At 41.7% G+C, this 20,091-nt stretch overlaps 1 protein-coding gene across 3 annotated transcripts in view; it reads right to left on the reverse strand.

Annotated features, from left to right (window-relative positions):
• SPAG16 (sperm associated antigen 16) overlaps positions 1 to 20,091 on the reverse strand; it is a 399,263-nt gene that overhangs the window by 100,369 nt on the left and 278,803 nt on the right. For all 3 annotated transcript variants that reach the window (XM_083841616.1, XM_083841615.1, XM_083841614.1), the window contains one exon: positions 10,753 to 10,818. In XM_083841616.1, the coding sequence (XP_083697742.1) occupies positions 10,753 to 10,818 (66 nt within the window). The remainder of the gene's footprint in view (positions 1 to 10,752; positions 10,819 to 20,091) is intronic.

The following is a 20,091-nucleotide window of genomic DNA, read 5'->3' on the forward strand; positions in this document are numbered from 1 at the left end:
TTTTAATGATACATTTAACTGAACAGCAAGCTGGACCAGCAGGGCTGGATGATTTTCTGACACGTAAGAGGAGACAATGAGATCCAAGGAGGAGACGTGTAAGAGCGGATTTACATTGTACTGATTTTCATTTACACTATGTTTTACGCTGTAGCAGCCAAGGCTCAGTTCTACTATTTTTTCTAATCGGAGCATGTCAGACCATTCATAAAACTGGTAGGAGTTTCCTCCTAGCCTATATAATCCAGCTGGTACTTCTGTGCGTGTGCATGGTAAGTAATTAAAGAATTTACACAGGGATTCAATTAGTCTAGATTCAAAGCCTGGTTCTGTTCCAAGCTCCACGGGACTTGGCCTTTACAGCTCCACCTTCTGAGTCCTTCCCTGCCCACTTGGTGCCCATCTTTGTGCTACAGACCTCTAACAAAAGGGGTACGTACAGCAGAACCCCAATCTCAAATGGCACTCACAAACCATGGTAAAACATTTATTCGTAACCGCAGGATGATATCTGCTGATCAGAAATGATTTATATCATTTCCATGAAATTTTTAAAGTCCTTTTTCCATCTTTTTTTTCTTAATATACATTTTTTCTTGTGAATACTGTTACCTAGAGTAATCACCAGGGTACAATTGGGACAATAGAGACAAAGTGGGACTAATGGCCAGGTACAATTTAGCTTCACTTCCTGAAATGACTACACATCAGTAAGATATGAGCTGCAACAAGTGGTTTTACCTAATGTAGACTGCAGTAAACTCCTCCCAGGAGTATTCTCCAAGTGTCATTCTGAAGGCAGGTCAGTAGCTGTTTCATGGGCTTTCCTGAGTATTTTGGGAAGAACAGTGAGCGAAAAGCACCTTGCTTTGTTGGTTTGAGAACTTTTGGGGCCCTGCTGTGCCCGATACCACCCCGATGAGCTTGTTATCGGTCTCGGAGCTAAGCAAAAGGAGCCAGTCCTGCGTACGTGAAGTGTGGATAGAAGAGGCCTTGCTGCAGTGCAAAAATGAACTCCACTCCGAAAAAATAAGAAGGGGCACACATGTCTGACAGAGCCCCACGCCGAGCCCTCCCATCCCACAGGCTGGAACAGGGGATTCTGAGCAGCAGCGAGCAGGGGCAGAGGAATCCCAGAGAAGCCAAGCAGGGGCGGGTGAGTCTGCTGCAGTTTTAATAGGGAAAAGTCTTTAATGTCCAATTAAGCCAAATGAATTATGTAGAATATGATACAGATGGGAAAAAAAATGCAGATGTGTTCCATTATTAGGCTGATGACTAATCAATCACCACCCATTTTTGAAGTATCAGGCTTAAATCACCCTGGTTTCAAATGAAAATAGCATCTTCTGAGAAAGAAATGGTATTACTTAGCCTGGCAAAACTACAGAGCTACATGGATTGCCACTTTGAAAGTGCAGTGGTACATCTTTAATAATTATTTTCACCAAGAGTGGGGGGGGAAACGGTGATTAAGAGTTATTTACAGGCAGCAACAGTGTTTTTCCATCTGCTTTTTTACTAGCTTTTTCCTTTTGCAGTTCCAACTTTGCATCACGATCAAAGCAACCAAGGACCATTTATGTGTTAAGGCAACTAAAGAAGATAAACATCTAGAGCATGAGCAAGTAGGGTCTGGTTCTCCCTTCTTGTGGCTTTTTTTTAAGCTTTAATAGACATCGGCTGGTGAGATGAGCTCTTCTGGAGGCGAGGGGAATCCAAGACAGAGATGCAGAGAGCCTCGTCCCTGCGAGCTTCACGGTTGGTTCCCTCCAACTTCATTAGCAGATGTCAACGAACAACTCCTAATTTTGCACTGTCTGGTTGACTGCTAAAATTGCCACAACTCGCTGTAACAATTTACTTGGCTATTTTTGCTGAACTTACTGTGATTACTGATCTATTGCAATCCCTCAGCATTATGATCCAATGTGCAGGTTTTGAGTGCGCGCTGACTGTGCACGCCCTGGGGCAAGTGCAGCCTCCCTCTCACATCCATCTCGACGCGCACTGCAAGCATCTGACCAAGCAGGCAATACAATATCTATTATTAAAAAAACATTACAGATTCAAAACTACAAGAATCTGCTCCAAGCTCTGTCTTCATCCCTCTTAGAGAGCAGTATCAGCACCTACCCCACTACCTTGGATGGTAGATGGCTATCCTTTAGCTAGGATCCTCTATTCTTTATCCTCGGAGCAGAGAGGCATGTGGGGAGGCCCTGACCCAGGGGTGAGCGCTGTTAATGCCAACAACCCCGCATGGGAACAGCCAGACAGTGCTCAGGAGCAGAAGGGAAATCTATCACGGAAGGGTAAAAGAGGCTCATAGATGTGTTTGCTTGGCATGGTCAGTGACCAGCAGTCTGCTGCTGTTAAAAAGTGAAGGAAAAACAAATATATTGGGAACTGAAGGAGAGATGTGGATGAGAGGTCGGTGCTGATAAATAAACAGGTGCATGGGCCACAGCATACTAAGAAGCTTAAAGACATCATGATAGAAAATTTTCACTTATTCTCTTTTTCTCAGTGATGATTTTGAGACAGGGTGAGGAATATCCCCAAATGCCATTATTTTTAGATTAATAATTTTATCCTTTCAGACCATATGGAGACCCATAAGGAGCACCCCCTGTGTCCTAAAAAGACGTAGCTCCATTGAAAATAATCAAAGAAGGTGGCAGAACTTTGTCGCAGCAGAATTTCCAGCTCTACCAACTTTAAAAATAACGATGGATCATGGGTCTCTTGCTTGTTTACATGCACTCTGCAGGCTTTCCCCTTGCTGTGTGAAACAGAGGGAATCTCTCTTCCCTTTGCCACATCAAGTAGGAAGAAGTGCCTTGTGGTGTTTGAGGAGAACAACACATGCTAGGCTTGCAGAAGCCCTTTGCATAAATTTACATATGAAACCCAAGATCACTGCACTCCCTGCAGAGTTACTGCTAGCCATAGTTGACATTGCACTTGAAACAGTACTGCAAAGAGAGCAGTATCTTTTGCAGAGAGGTTTAAAATAATCAATTTTGTTTTTCCTTTTTAACCATCAAAGAAGTGCCTTTGAATTCTGGGAGCTGTGCAGTGAGAGGAAGGCATGAATGGTAATTGCCATTACTGGCTTTTCTCGGTATTTTGAGTGCTACCATGACTAAACTGAAGCTAGGTGACATCATTACCTGATTAGATGCTCCCAATATGCACAGCAAATTCCAGAGGTATGCCACATTCTTGTCCAGAGATTTTATTGTCACTCAAGTATGAGTTAATTTTCAAAAACTGGGTAGTGTTCCCCGTAATAACTTTAATATGTAGATGTGATGCATGCCTGCAAAAATGCATAAATTCCTGGTAGTGCCAACAGAGCTGTTGCTGAAATTGTAGGACAGCTGGGTCTGAAAAATTAAGTGTGAGTAAACTGCATTTTTTTTTTTTAAACAAATTATCAAAGGAATGTGTAAAATGAAAAAGTTCAACTTAATATGCAACTCTATCTTGTCTTTGGGCTTTTTTTAAGGGAAACTGAATGCATAAAGAAGAAATATCAACAATACATAAAAAGTATTGACAGAAGCTCACCCAACTCTGTATTCTGATAAGTGTATGAACGTTTCTTCCAGTTTCGAAGTATTTCAGGCAAAAAAATGATCAGTTCAACAAACTTCATCCCATTATATCAAGAATTTCCTCACCAAAAAAATCAGCTAAATATCAAAATAGAACAATCTGCATTCCTCTCCCCGATGGATTTCAGCTTTGCATTCTCAATTATTTTCAGATTAAATCATTCTGATATTCAAGTACATTCTAACAGTGATATTTATTCAACTAGAGATTAATCGCATCTTCATAACAGAGAGGCCTTTCCAGTTTTGGCCCTACTTTCATTCTTGCATAAATTCATTTAAAATCCAACTTTGGTGCCGTGTAAAGCTGTGCACTACACAGCCATGCTCACTGCCCCGTTTGAAGCATCCTGCTTCCCTTTGGCCATTTGATGCAAAGTGGGAAGCTGCTGACGAGACCTCTTCCAAACGCAAACCACTGATCTGAACTGAACCCACTCCTCCAAAATAAATTTCCTTTCAACCGTTCTGAAGAGTTAACTTTGCATTGACATGCTTTGTGTTGGAAGGGCTCTTACCTCCCTGTACACTGCCAAACCCATCCTGCCAGCAGCCTTCTGCTTCTGTCTCACTATTTATTGGGAAAACTACCGTCGCATGAGGGAGCTACGGGATGGAGCGCAGGGATGGCAGCCTGCTTGCTCATGTGCTTTGGAACATCATTGCCTGTGAAATATCATGTATGGAGGTAAGTTTGACTGTAATTCAGGTGGGAAATCAGATTTTAAAAAGCCTGGATGGATCTTGGTATTCTGGTTTTGTTTATTTTGCAAAATGACAGGTTTAAAAAACAGCAGTTCAAATGAAAAATGAATTATGCTGGAGCCCAGAACCCGCAGTGTAAACCTGGCACAGGGTAGTTGGGTTTGCTGGGCCTGGGCCAGGAGATCTAATTTCTAAAAAATCTTATTCCTGCCATTGCAACTTGGGATATACAAATTAATACTTCTCCTCTAAGGAAGAAGGGCAAATCTCCCATGCTGCTCGCAGTTTTGCATGCTAAGCAGCATTTGCTCCGTGGATTGTATACGCACAGGGTCACATTCACTGCAAAACACAGAATTCAGCAAACAAAATCACATTAAAGGAGATAATCTCCTTTTCTTTCAATTACACTCACAAGCAAGTGGACAAAACAGCATATTTGTATTTGTAAAGATAAAGTCTGAAAACATAAGAGAAAATACTGTACAGTCTTAATTATCAGCTTCTCTTGAGGATCTTTTCAAGGGCCAATCTGACCTAAAGCACACAGGTGGGTTTGTTTTGTTTTGCTTTTAGGTTCCCCAAAATCAAATTAAGTCAAAGCTACTTAACAATGATGCCACGCTTCCTGCTTTAAACATCAGAGTTTTCTAAAATCCAAATGTCTGTGCATCATCCTTTTTTTTTAATCACGAAGAGACAAAGCTTTTAATATCCAAAATTTGAGATAGCAAAATCTGATGAAGTTTCAACTAGAAAAATTAAATATTTCATTTACTCTTGATCCAAAACATGTCTGCCTATATCTGAACGATTTTGGTGTCTCACAAGCATTACAGCTGGGCTGGGTCACTTCTCCCCTTTCCCATCTCAGCTTCCCACTGGCAGGGGACAGCTAACCACAAAGATGGGATCAAAAAGGAGGGATCAAAAAGCACAAGCTGTAATTAACTTAAGAAATTACAAGGGGCTAGGTATACCATATACCCCCAAAAGGAAATAATCAGTTTTTTAAAATTCCAGATTTAAAATATTCGGGGAATATTTCATAGTGTTCTAGAAATACAGTCATAGGTTTGAGCAAATGTATATTTACTTAGCAGAGAAGTGCAAAAATGAATTGCCTTGCTTCTGTAATAACAAGTATTAGGCATGGCACAAATGAATTTTGTGGCAGATTGGAGAGAGAAACTCTCCCTGCCTGCTTCCTACCCCTTGTTCCTCAACCTGTACCATCCCCATGGGGTCCTGGAGTACTGAAGCCCCAGTAATCTTCACAGCCGTCGTGGTACACGGGGCTTGCTCCCAAGCAAGCCCAGCTGTCTGGGTGTGGGGTACCACACTGCTTTGTGACATGTTTTGCAAGACCACGCAGAACAGAACAGCTCGTACTGCAAGGAGAGGAATGGAAGGAGCAAAGAGGATGGGACGCATCTTACAGGCAGCGAGGCCTGAAGGGAACATGTGCAGACAGGCAGACACCCACCTGGTAACGCCTGGTGCCAGGGCAGGCTGAAAGTGATGTCTCTGCAAATACCATTACTGGGAAAAACTAGGCTCCTTTCCTCCATAAGGCGCTCAATTATCCGGCAAGGCAAGAAGAGGACCCGAGGCAGTGCTCTTCAGAGCTGAGCAGTGTTCGGGTGAGATGCTCTGCTTGCTGTTTCTTGGTGGCTTTGAAACGCCTCCCCGGGTCCGGCCAGCAGGAGGGCAGAACGGAAGTACAGCTGGTCGAGTCATGCGTGTCTGTTTCGCTGAGCGTTACAAGATGCTTTGAGATGTACTGAGAGGACCTGCGCAGTGACACCACAGAGCAGCAGAAGGGATCCCTGGGTTTCAAACACAAAGTCAGCCCGGTGGTGAACCGAAGAAAGATATAAACCCTGTGGCAGGAGTGGGAGGTAAAGGTCTGCGGCAGATACCACAACGTGTCAAATGCTCCAAACAAAACAAAGAGAATTTCATTGACCTGCAATTACTTTCAGCGTTAGGGGTCTTGACAGGACTGGGTCTAAAATCTTGAACTAATAAAGTACCTGGGGGGTAATGGAAAGGCTGCTTAACTCCACGTTTCCTAGTGCAACATGGGCCTTGATTGTGCAAGTTTCAAGGCTAACAGAAAGCAACTTGTTTTCAGAAGAAATTATAACTGGGAAATTGCTCCAAGAATAATCCAGGAAGCCATATCTTTCCTGGATAAGAGAGCAAAGGGAATGTACTTTGCCTGCCTCAGAAGGGCAGAGGTGAGCTCTGAGGGCAGCAGGTGCATTGTACCACCAATGCTGCAGGTCTCTCGGGCAGCATCACCTGCTCGGCACGACAGAATAAGCATTTCTCTCTACTTAACGATGCACATTGCACCTATTACTACATTTCAATTTGCAAACAGATAACAGAAATAATGATGGGAAAATGGACGACACAAACAAGGCGTGTCATATTTAAATATCAGGTGTGGCTTGGTTTTTTTTTCAGTCCCATTCAAGCACCTTTGCCAAGAGACTGTCTCTTTTCATGGGAGACAGAACTCTAGCACCTTGGAAGATCCACCTCCATCCAAAGCAAAGCATCATGAATTTCTCTAGCCTCCTGCACACAGTCAGATAAGTGCATACACACTGGAGCTTCTGCACAGGCAGAGCTGGAGGACTTTTTGTAACTTCCAGGTGATTTGGGAGAGATATCCTGGCTTGTTTATCCAGCCTTCTACATTAAGACTCTGGTATCAGAGCCAGATAGCAAGAATATTTACAGTGATCCAAGTAAAGACGGACCTACCCAATGCTTCCAGAGTGCTTTCAGATCATCTTATCTGGTCTACACACGATGGGTATAAAGCAGGGATGAGCTTGCTAACTGGAGGGCTCTGAACAGCAATAGCATCAGAGATGATGGGAAGTGATTAAATAGCATGCCTGGCCAAGGAAGAGAGCATTCCAGGAAAATCATTTCCAAAAATAGGGAGGAACATGAATATTTCAGAGAATGGACTGCGAGTGTACTTTAGCACATTTTTCTGAGTTTTCCTATTATCAGAAGGAGCTTTCTGCCAACTAATGAAACAAGTATTTTGATGCAGATTTTGTTCTCTGCCATGACACAGACAGAATAGTTTATTATTATTATTTTACTTCTCCACTTTCAATGGGCTGAAAATGGTTAACTAATAACTCCAAAATCTTTGTTTAAAATGTAATTCAGCTCTGTAATTATATTTCTTATGCATGGAGACAGAAATAAACTAGAGGAAGAACCCATTAGCCCCTTTGCATGTATAATTGAACACGTTTGATATTACTAGGTAACCTTTGTAAGTAACTGGCTTTGAGTTTATGCAAAGAGGTGAGCACTTTGAATACATAAATAACAATAAGAGCAGATACGTCTTTGATTTCGCATTCTGTTCTTTTCTTGTTTGTGTCTGTGAGATGCAGTCAGACATCCCTGGCTTTATTTGGCCATCCATAGAAGCATCAGAAAGATCTGACTTTTGCATCATTTGGGTGCGGTAATGAATAAGAACTGACATCAAATATCAATATTATTGGCCCAGCTAAATGGTAGCTGACATCAAACTGGACTGCTGAAGAGGTAAACAAAATTGAAATTTTGTTTTTGTTTAAAAACTGTCTGACATTATTTGTCCTTCAGTAAATCAATGGAAGAATGAGCTAAACCCTGCTCACATGTTGGCTTGGGGGGGTAAAATGGGGCAGTTGCTATCAAGCATATTTTTATAGTCTTTCAGGTTTTCCTAATACAAACTGTAATTCCAGATTTTCTTGTTTTAAGGAAACTTGGTAACCTCTGTAATTATTTTTTTTTCACCTGCAAACATCATACGAACACAGTGTGGCTGATACAGATGAACACAGGTGAACGATAATCGTACTTGTGTTTGAATACAAATCCAATCTGGGAAAATTTTGGTTTCCCAGGCAAGGTGTACTCACACATAAGGTACGCACAGCCTTTAGTGCACTCACAGCCTTTGAAGAGAATTTGAGCATGCACAGTAGCCTCTAAAAAATACATCCTTACAAGCACACATACATGTTTCTACTCAAAGGCTTAGCCCCCAGTGAAAAAGAAGTAGCTGAAACAATTTTCTCTACAAAGTTAGTTGTGTTATGAGTGCATGGGAGTAAAAGGTACTCTAACATTAAGGAGGAAAGATACATTCCTCTATACCGCCTCAATTCCAAAACAGCTGTATGGATGTAGCTCAGATTTTCCCAGATTTTCAACATGCACAGAACCAACCTGGAAAACTGCAGTTTATGGACTGCTGAATATGATACCTTTCAAGTCCTGACACGAGCACAGCAGAACAAACACCTGTGCAGTCACCACAAGGCAGATCCTCCAGAGAGCTCGCGTCCCAGCAAGGCAGCCACTAAAGAAGGGTCGTGTGTTCTGAGAGCCAAAGTGGCACTTCTGGTCCTTAGAAAAATCCCTAATTACAGAGTCTGAACACTGGTGAGAGCTCTGCCTTTAAACACTGCCCACCTAGCAAAAATCTGTTAACTACAGTTTCAGAAGTGTGGCACAGTAAATAATTCACACCTAATCTGTTTCAGGGAGTTTAATGAGAACTTGTTCAATTTGTGTAAATGCATTTTTTTTCCTTTTTTTCCTTTTTTTCCTCATACAATACTCTTTCCCTAAAATATCCCTTCATTTTTGGAGACACTGCCTGGGCAGCTTTCCGATCTAACTGGAAAATCTGTTCTTTGTTCTTGTGCTCTCTGCAGAGCAGACTGTGTAATCAGAATTGCATGGTCTTTCAGCACTCCTGTGGGCACCCAGCAGCCTCAGACACAACTATCACAAGCCCACTGAAGGGACTTAGGAGCCTACTTAAACTGATTTATATCCTGACCAGAAAAAGAAGTGGTCTCTGGGATGCTTCACCATTACAGCACTGCACCCCCAGAGCCCCACCCCACAGATGGATGTCTGACAAAGCATGGGATCTGCTTTGGGAGCCATGACATCATGACATTAAGATATTAAAGAAAAAAAAAAGAAAAAGATCCTGTCAGAAATCAGTTTTGCCATTCCTGCCTGATTGAAGAAACCAGACTTTTCCAACAAATCTTTGCTTGGTTGCAAAGCTTTGTCCAGGTCAAAGCACTGGGCTTTCTGTTGGCTACTCCAGAAGTGATGCTGTGCCTTCATCCAAACACTCTGTGCTCACAAAATCTTTCTGATAAAAATACTGTTGAGTATGTTATTGTTTCTATAAAACCTTTTTTTCCTCAAAAAACATGCACCTTTTAACAACAGCCTTGTCACTCAAGCACCTTGTTTAGCTTGGTTGGGGTGAAATATTTCATTTATTTTAGTGGGCAACCAACAGAGGGAAAGAAAACAGTTCTTTGGTGCTGCCTTTGGTTGAAATCCAGCACTTGCTTCATTAGCAGCCAGTGTGACAACTGTAACTTGTGCATCTCGGGACCAACTCCCTCGCTTTTTCAGCAGTTTTCCTGTACATACAGAGTTAATTCATATAACTGCAATTACAGCTCCTGAAATTATATTCCTCACTCAGTTTAATCAATGCTGCTCTGGATGTTTCCATTTTTACTAATTCAATCATTGAGAATGTCAACCAATGATTTCATCCTAGAGTTTAATGCCAACTATAATATTCTTTACCAAAATAACATGCTTATCTGGAAGATTATCAGCACACAGCCTTTCAGCTTCCTGTTAATCATTACGGGTCACATTAGAGTATGAGGCTCTTTGTAAATACTCAGGTTAGAGACAGTGCTATATTATTGCCAGGTACAGTAAAGCTTTCTCTTTTTTGTTCTTACTGTTAAATATTATTTTTTCTACACTATCATGTTACAAAATACTGAGGTAGACTGTGCCTGTCAAATACACAGATGCGTGTGGCAGAAAAAGAAGATGCCTTGGGAATTCCTGTCCCCCTACTCGAAGTAAGCTCATCCCACACTTTCTGCTCTAGGGTTTGTCCTACAAATGCATAGGGTTGACATAAGCAGATGGTAAAGCAGGAGCTGATACTGCAACAAGAGGAGAATATCCAGGATCTCCTACACCTACAACCAGGCATTCAGATCACAGCCTGCCACCAAGCTCAACTGGAACAAGCCTTTTTAGATAACAACTATAAAATTAATTATCCAGGAAAAAAACTAACAGCAAATCTCATTTAAGTAACTAAATGGCTATGACAAAGGAGCATGGCTTAGATATCTGGCACTGACAAAAGGAGAACGGAGCTAGGCACAAGGAGGGGACAGCATTATTAGAAGTCTCTGGGGCTGTGCTCTGGCTGGAGGACTACAGCACCACATCAAACCGCTCTAGAAGTCAATGCTAATGCTGAATTCAGCTGTGGGGGTATCTGAAAGACAGGCAGACCGAAAAATTGATATGCAGAACTTACTTTCATGTTGAACGTAGCATGGTTACAGGAATGCAGGTGACCGTAGAACGTGTGAACACGGAAACCCTAGGAATTAAACACAGAGAAAGCAAGTTGAGTTATAGTGATATCAATCATTATATAGCCTTGTAAATATAAAGACCTTGACTTTATGGCTGTGGGCAAAGCAAGGCACTTTGAGTGGTAAAAAAAAACAGGTCCTGGTTGCTGGAAGAGAAATACATTTCTCACAATTACGAAGGATCTGTATCCTTCATGGAACAGCTAGTAGAAAAGGTGCATTCAAATGTCGTGAAAACAGACATCTACCTAGCAAGAGGGTCTGAATTAGAAGGTGCAATCATTGCTTCCAAAAGACTGAGTTCTTGCTTTTAGGCAATGATTCAGTATATTGTGTACTTGATACTCCACAAACACCATTAAAGTCTTCCCTGAGGAATCACAAGCATGAAATCAAAATTAATTATCATTTGTCATCTTCCACATCAGGTTGTAAGTGACCCACGCAGTGCAGGAACATATGTCAGATGTCATCACTGATACCTGCCTTGTTCTCACAGTTCAGCTGGCATCCAACCACAATAGCTCATGCTAAAAACATGACAGAGGTAGTGAAATAGGTGCTCTTTTCTGTTTTCATAAAGATCACTGGTTTAATGGGTATCAGCAACAAAAATGCCATTAAGAGTGAAACCCAGCTTTGATCAGTGTAATCATATCCTGAAGTTTCCACTGTAAGAAAACATTTTACTGACACTGAAAGTGAAATTTGTTGCATTCTACTAGACAGGAAAGAAAAAGCCAAATTTGAAATTCCTCCACTCCTCCTGGTAGGCCTGCTCTGTGCCTGTTCCAGCATGAGTCAATCTCTCGGGACCAGCAGTAACGTAGCTTATCCATACCCCAGTCATGCTTTTACAGCCAATACCATCAGCCTCCTTCCATTTCTGTTTTGCCAATCCTCAAAAAAACCCAAACCTTCCTACTGTGACATATTTGAATTCTCTTTTCCCTTGACAAAGCCTCCTGCATGTTTATCATCAGAGTGTTTTATCAGTATATTCTTGCAAGTCCTTTCAGGAGAGAAGCACTGCCAGAGTGCAATGCTTTGGTTCTTCACGGTTTTCAACAGCCTTACAGGTTGAAAAAAAAAACCACAAAAACTAATAGAAGCCCCAAAACTTGTTTATTTAAGGGGTTTCTAAATAATAAATCCAAGCCAATTATATCCTGCTAAAAAGAACAGTTGAATAATTATTATCCAAATAGGAACTCGCTGCTGGAATAGAAATCTGATTACACAAAATTCCCAAGATACTGACAGATAAATTAAACTTGATAAAGATAACATAATTGGAGACAACTATAACCAAGCATACATGAACAGTCGAGCAACAAAAAATTTAAAGTACATAAAATCAGCAGCAATATCAATGCACCCAGCCCATGAAAAAACTCAAATGTCTGCATATGTTTTGCATGTGAAAAATAACTCCTATAAAATAACTGCTGTTGCTCGGCAGGGCATAATATTTACTCTCAGACACTCTCAAATACCAATACATACACAGCAACCTTCCCATAAACACAGAAAAGCATGCCATCACGAACAAAAGGGACAAAAAAGCAAATGGATGCCGTGCCACATAATGAATGTGAACTTTGTTTTCCCTTCTATCAGTCAACTCAGTATAAACCACATGAAAAGGATTTTAATAATAGTAATAATAATAATAATAAAAGCCACACAAAGGGAACCATTCTGTAAAGTGTTTTTCAATACTATTGCTGAAACTTAATTTCCAAAGCACCACTTTATTTTTATTCAGTTCAAATTCACAGCACAGCTAGTGTTTCCTTCACCACCACCCGGAAATCTGAACTTCCCTCACTTGCACACACAGATGCCAGAAACCCCGAACTGGACCGCTGTTCAAAACCAACTGTTTTGCTCTAATGGCCCAGCACAAGCCAGCAGCAATATTGTCTGGATCAGACCTCGTGTTCGGGCAGCGCCGAGCCTTCAGCATCAAGACTCAGCAGGAAGGTACTCACGCCCCTTTTGCATTTGCATTCTGCTTTTCACGCTTTAATTATAAAGTCATTTACTCCAACGTCAGGCTGCCCGCTTCATTCACCGTGGAAGTGAGCCAGGTGAGAAGAAGGAGGGGAAATCTGGAGCATCTGTTCTTCAGGGGAACTTGAGTGGAGCACCATACAAACGGGTCTGTGGCTCTCCTCCTTGTCACCCAGAAGGCAGCCGTATGCACCAGAAACGTCACCGCATTTCTTTAAGGTTCAAGACTCGCAGGGCAAGCACCTGGGGAATGTATCACGAGGAAAAGAGCAGAGGAAAAAGGAGGAGCTTGTCCTAATATTAGTGCTGGGGAGGTGTTGTCAGATAGGGAAAATGAGGTTCCTTTGCTTCGAGGTCTCACTGCCCATTGCCCCAGGAGGAACAAACCACGGGAGCCGAGCTGTGCAGCTGCAGAAGGGCACACATCTCCTGCATCCAACCTCCGGGGTCTACCCAGTCTCCTTGAACATGACACCCCGGCTGTTGGAAAGGGCAGTAAATTATGGGGAATACATTATTATTAACTGAGTCATCAGGTCTTGATTGAAATATTAATGGAGGAAATCTCTGTTCTATTCACTCCTTAAGCCCAATTACATTAATAACCATACATTCTTCCCCTGCAGAAAATACCCAGATAATAGCAACATTCAAAGAAAACAAAATATGAAGGGTTCTGCATTGTTGTTTTTTTTTAAAAAATGATTATTCACACATGCACAAACACACATAATTTTCCATTTTGAAACCCAGAAATTAACATTAGAATCAGCAGCTAGAAATACCACGGCATTACACTTTGGAGCCTATCTACCTCTCAGCTTCCACTGAACACAGATATTAATTGCCTGCCTGGGATGGGAGTTATCTAAGAGACTTCAGATAGAGAAAAAAAAAAAATTTTTTTTTTTTTTTTTTAACTGTGACCCAGTATTGCAGAGAAGCTGCCTGACCTTTGGAACTGTTGAGCTGTGAGCAGTAATCCCGCTCACAGTGATTAAACACAGAACCTAAATTCAAATGATTTTTTGTTCTTACTTTCACAGGATAAAAGCCTGAGAGCTCCAAATCAATAGTGAAATTCTTTTGTAAATCCACCCTATTGTGTCCATATAGATATACAAATAGTAGGGCAAGGCAAGACAGCCTGAAGACAATTATAATTTATATTCCACAGCTTCTTTGCATCTGGATTATTAAGGTGAACCATTAACTAATTCAACACAGGGGTTGAATCTTCCTATACTTATTTTAATTACCTGTTTAACAAAAAAAAAAAAAAAGAAAAAAAAGAAAAAAACCACAAAACCTAACAAGCCTTAATTCAAGCTCTGCTGGAGAAAACAAAACACACCCCAAACCTTTTGAGCATCATTTAAGAACTACTCATGTTTTTTATATTCTGCCTTTTTTTTTTTTTCTGGATTTTGAATGCCCTACTGTACATGAAAACCTGCTGCAAACAGACTTAATTTGCACAATTCAAAAATCAAGATAACAAATCCATTAGATCCAGCCGAGTGTAATATACTGTCTGCAACAGGTAATTATCTTTATTAGGTTGATATGATATAAGCTTTTAGATAAGAGCATCCGAGTATGTGATTTATCTAAATAGCATTCAGATAAAAGATTTATTTGTAATTTCTTGGTTCATTTAGAAATTAACTTAAAGAAATGCGTTCATTTCGAAGGACTGAACTAAGAGATGTTCAAACCATGAAGCACTCAACAGTGAACTGGTCACCAGGTAGCCTTTACTATAAAAACAAACACAAAGGTATCCAGCTTTTCATGACAGGTTTTAATTTTGTAACAGTACCTGAAATGAAGCTTCTGATCTTATAGAGCTAAAAGTTTTCTAGAAAGTCAAATAATCTAATGCTTCAGAAGCTCACTCCACCAGACGTGACCTTTCGCAGGCAATATGCTAAGGGTAGCACAGCACTCAGTGGGGAAGCTCTAACCTTTCTCTCAGCCCCTCTTGCTGAACCTAGTCAAAGGCCTCCCTTTTTACAGCAAAGTGTGAAATGAGAAGCGTGACTCCTGCTCGTATCCTGGCCTTGTTCATGGCATGGTCTGTCTCTAAGGCCCGTTGCACAGACCAGTGCTTGGCTAACCTATGCTTTGCACCAGCAAGTCACTAGCCAGCCCTCCAGTAAATATCTGATGTCCCCAGCAGAAAAAGGGGCTCTGAAGTCAGTCCATGCTTTTAGGGGAACTTTGTGATGTGTTGCCTTGAAGTCATTGCACTGCAAACATCAAAAGCCATCTGGATCTCCTTATGAGAGCATGACCTACTACAAGGCTACCTTTCAAAGACAGAAAACTCATCCCTTGAGTATGGCAGATGAACACCAGACCTGGAAAAGAGTCTGCCAACACCTGGCCTCTACCTTTGCAGGAGGGCTCCTCTCCGCCAGTCCCTCTCTCCAGCCCAGCATGGCCATGTCTCACTCCTGCACCCTGCTGCATCCTGCACAGAGCATCCACCTCCCAGCTCCTCCAAGACGGACTTCATGAGCATGCAACATGAGGTATGTGTACAGTGAACAAGCGAGCAAAGCAATTTTACCATCTGTCACCGCAGGTTTTACTCTGTTAGCTCAAACACAGGACCTTCAGCATGGAGTTTGCTTCTGTTCTCCTAGCTTGGAACTGAGCCTGGTGGGAAAAATCATGCAGAGAAGACTATTTCTTGGTGTTAGACCAACGGTAAGGCCAGGGTATTACTCAGACGCTTTGTAATCCTGTACTTGGGGAAAGGAATTAACTTCTGGCTGTCATTTGCATGCGTTACTACACAAGGGTTCACAGATGCAGGTATGTAAACCAGTCTGAACACTTCAGCTGCTGAGCTGCCTGCTATTCTTACGCTGATCTCCCTCTCTCTTACATAGCCCCGAGTTTTATTTTTTTAATTTTCAAGTTATTCACTATGTCTTCCTAAAAAATGAAAGAGAATTTTGAATGTCTTTAAAATGCATGAACTTGCAGAACAGCTTTCATTTGGGGAATCATAAAATCTTGAGAAAGAGCATCTATCAGGAGCTGGTCGGCAGTACTCCGGGAGCTCCTCCTGCCAGCTAACCCTGATGCTGGGCTTTTCCTCACGAGCAGCCTTCCTTCCGCTTCTGAGTCAGTAACATCAGCTGCTGAAAACACAGGAAAAACTGAAGTAGCTCTGAGATGCTCCTGAATCCTTACATTTTTCTGCATCTGAACTTTCACCTGAATGCAGCGTGAGTATGTCTTTTGCGCTGAACACGCAGCCACATTTGTTTCTCTTAATTGGGAAGAGAAGTATGTTTCTAGGTCAAGACCTTGTATGCTAAATCTGTTCAAAGTGAACCTTTCAGGCTCTCCTAAAAAATACTAAAAACAGGATTTTACAGTGGAAGTGCTGACAGACGATATTCTTGCCAGCATAATATAACCTGACTCTAAGATAAATGTTTCATGAATTTAAAAAGTTGAAAAAGGCTTCTCTGTTCAGCTTTGTTCTTGAGATGAAAGCGAATTATCTCTTTGTCTTCTCCTGACACTGGGATTTTTGAACTGCAGCCTGCTGAAGCCCGTAACCACAGGCAGTATTTAAACAGACACGACCACGTGGGATTCTCTCCTCACTGAACTCCTGTAGGAGACATCCGTCTTCTAACTATGTAAGGAGGGAAAAAGGTTTAGAGCAAGGAGATACCTTCCTGCACCTGCTTCTGTGAAAAGAGAGAAAATTCATCTCTGCTTAGAGAGACCACAAGGGAGCATGGCTCCTCCTGCACACTCACGACAGCATCCAGGCAGGGGAGGGAGAAGGCTCTTTGCTGGACCCATCATTCCCTTAAAAGAAAATAAATAGGGAAAAAAAAAAAAGAAAGATATTGAAATCCTTTCACTAAAAGTAGACCTGTATATTACTCCCTTGGTTGATATTGGCAGGTGGCTTCAGTAACAGAAGCTGCAGCATCTTAATAAGGATTCATAAGGCAGGTGAGCATACATCACCCTGTCATTACCGGAGGAGCCAAATTCGGTAATTGCATTCTTCCTGTCCAATGTCACTGCTGGAGCTGAAACGCTCCAGCGAGGGAAGGATCCGCAGCACACGGCAGCGATAGCCAGGGAAATCCTGGATGCTGACATTCAGAACTGCAGATGTCACGGAGCACAACAAGGCCGTCCTCCCTCCGTGAATTATATGACTCGTTTCTAGCGTAATTAAAGTTTACATGAAATTAACTCTGCATTCCAACAGCTCTGAAAACAAACCAAGCATTTTCAGGAGGGTAATGTGTGACTGACAGAAACCTGGTACAGCTGTCTAACGCTGAATATTACCAGCTCTGGTGTTTCAACCTAAAAACGATCAAAAAGATAAATTATAAACTAGCAGAAGTTGCTGGTGGAACATAACTGGATAAGTTTTGAGTGCAGTGAAAAGCACAGAAAAGAAATACAAAAGAATTTGGTGTCAGTTTGTCCTAGTTTCAGTTAGGACAGAGTTAATTTTCCTCCTAGTAGCTGGTAGGGTGCTATGTTTTGGATTAGGATGAGAAGAGCGCTGATAACATGCTGATGTTTTAATTGTTGCAGAGCAGTGTTTACACCAGGCCAAGGACTTTTCAGCTTCTCGCTCTGTCCTGCCAGCGAGCAGGCTGGGGGTGCAGCAGGAGCTGGGAGGGGACAGACCCAGGACAGCTGACCCAAACTGGCCAAAGGGGTATTCCATACCATCTGGCGTCATGCTAAACAATATATAGGGGTGGCTGGCCGGGGTGGGGGGCCGGCTGCTCGGGGATAGGCTGGGCATCGGTCAGCGGGTGGTGAGCAATTGCACTGTGCATCACTTGTTTCTTACACATTATTATTATTAATACTATTATCATTATCACTATTATTATTATTATTGTTATTATTATATTCCTGTCTTAATAAACTGTCTTTATCTCAACTCACCAGCTTCACTTTCCCGTTTCTCTCCCCCATCCCAGCGAGGGAGGGGGGAGGGTGAGCAAACGGCTGTGTGGTGTTTAGCTGCCGGCCGGGTTAAACCACAACAGTTTTAAACATGAAATGACATTTCAGCAGCAGAACAGCAATACCTAAGTTAATTATGTGTAAGAAAAAGCAAGAGAGCTACACGGGAAACCCTTTTTTCCCTCCCAGTTGCAAAGGCGGAGGATTCAAAATTTGAGTTTCTTGCTCAGCAAGTTCTCACTTGTCCTCGGTTCTGAAGTAAACTTCACCTGGCCTGCAGGAGAACTACGAAGGTGGTGGGAGTTCTTCATCTGGGGACAGCTGCGGATAGCTTCGTACAGCTGGAGGCTGAGAAGTTCTTCATGTCCCAGAGTCAGTACAAATCCCGAGTGAGCCAACAGGACCAAAGTTATCACCCCTCACATTTACTTTTATTGGGATAAATGAATTTGTAAGCCTCGTGCATTCACAGCATGGATTTTGTCCTGGCAGTCGGTATGCATCAAATGCTCCTCATCCAAACTTGAAATGGCCAAAGCGCAGAGAAAAATCCCAAAACAAGAAACAGAAAGAGGGCAAACTTAACAGAACCTGTCTGCAATTCTTTTCTAGTCTTCAGTCTCTGTATTTTTCATTAATCAGCTGGAAGGGGTTGATTAATGCCCAAAGCACGGGTCTTTGCAAAGCAACCAAGTTCTGAATGGAGATGAAAAGTGCATCACTTTCTGACCATGATCCACCACTTTGGGAACAACAGCACTCAGAGAGAGATGCCAGAGAAGAGAGCCAGGCTGTTAGGTGAGCAGCAATGAAGAAGCTATTTATTGGAAAAAGATATCACTGGGAGAAAAAAAAAAAAAAGTTACATTTTAAAGCATTCTTGAGATTTCAAAATTTGAACAAGTGAAAGAGGAGAAAATGTTAAAATCAGCTGTTACGACTACAGCATGTTGTATGCACTACATCCCGTCTTCTGAGTGAATGGAGAATAAAGGATCATAGACGCATATCAAAAATGTTCCTACGCTTCTGCAATTTCTAATTTAGAATTTTGTCTTCAAAATCAAATTCAGGTGAACAAAATATTTTCAAAAATGAGATTTCCTAGAGTAAAGAAAAAGTAAAGAGGAAAGGTCTAGGTAGTGATCTACGTAGTTATTTTTAATAAGTTTGCTGGGCTTACGATGTTACGATGGTAAACTTTTATTACATTTAGTAAAAGTCAAACTGTGACTCAATCTTGTACGCTTTATATGTCATGGACCCTCCATATTTTCAGCCTCCTGTTTAACTAAAATACAGACATCACATGCTAAAATATAGATATAATGTGTGCCATGATCTCACACTATCAAGACAACTGATCACAAAATGAAACAACTCTGGGTGCCCCTGAAGCAAATGACAAAACTCCTGGTTTCACTCGCAGAATGACGACACTCAATACCTTTCCTAGAAAAAAACTCGTCTCAAAGTCAGCGTTTCATTGCCTCTGAAATGCCCTACACCAACAAATAGGCTTACGCTCAGACAGAAAGGCACGTACACGCATCCTTGTGACCCCTGCCATACAGCGCAGCCGCATTAAAAGCACCTCGCTGACTCTTGGTTTAAGGATTACCAGCACGTCCCTCAGCACGGCGCTGCTCCCATCGGAGACCTGTATTCAGTCGTACTGGGAAAGGAATGAGGCAAACCACTGATTTTTAGAATCCCACCTGCTCAACACAGCTCATTAATCCTTTCACAGGAAAATTACTTTAATTTGTATGTTTTATCACACACTGAATTGGTTTAGCATTGCTAAGCCTATTAATGTTTCCCAGTAAACTTAATGACTTAAATAAAACAGGAATAAATGTGTTTTTTAAGCCAGCAGTACTGCACAATAGCTGGTGACTGGACTTAGAGGATGACAGAGTACGCAACTAATTTTGTCGCCTTCAAGGAAGCATGTGTAGAGGGCTGAAGGCAGAAAATCTTTACTTAGAATATGCCAGGACAAAGCAGATGTCAAAATAACCTATAAATAAATACATAGTGTGACGTATCTTTCATGTACAAGAAGAAGATAAGAAATAATAAATTCTGGGGAGACAAAAAAAAAAAGAACAATATCCAAACCAACATGAACACTTTTCCCAAAATGTTTTTGTCTGGTGCTAACAAGGTTATTGAGGAGAAAAGGCATCTGAGAAGAGAGCTCTTCATCTGTCCTGGCCCTGTTTCCCCAGGAAGCTCACGGCACGGCAAAAGACCACAGATACACCGAAGAGAAGACAACT

The sequence above is a fragment of the Anser anser genome (assembly GCF_964211835.1).
Source record: "Anser anser genome assembly, chromosome: 6".
NCBI lineage: Eukaryota > Metazoa > Chordata > Aves > Anseriformes > Anatidae > Anser > Anser anser.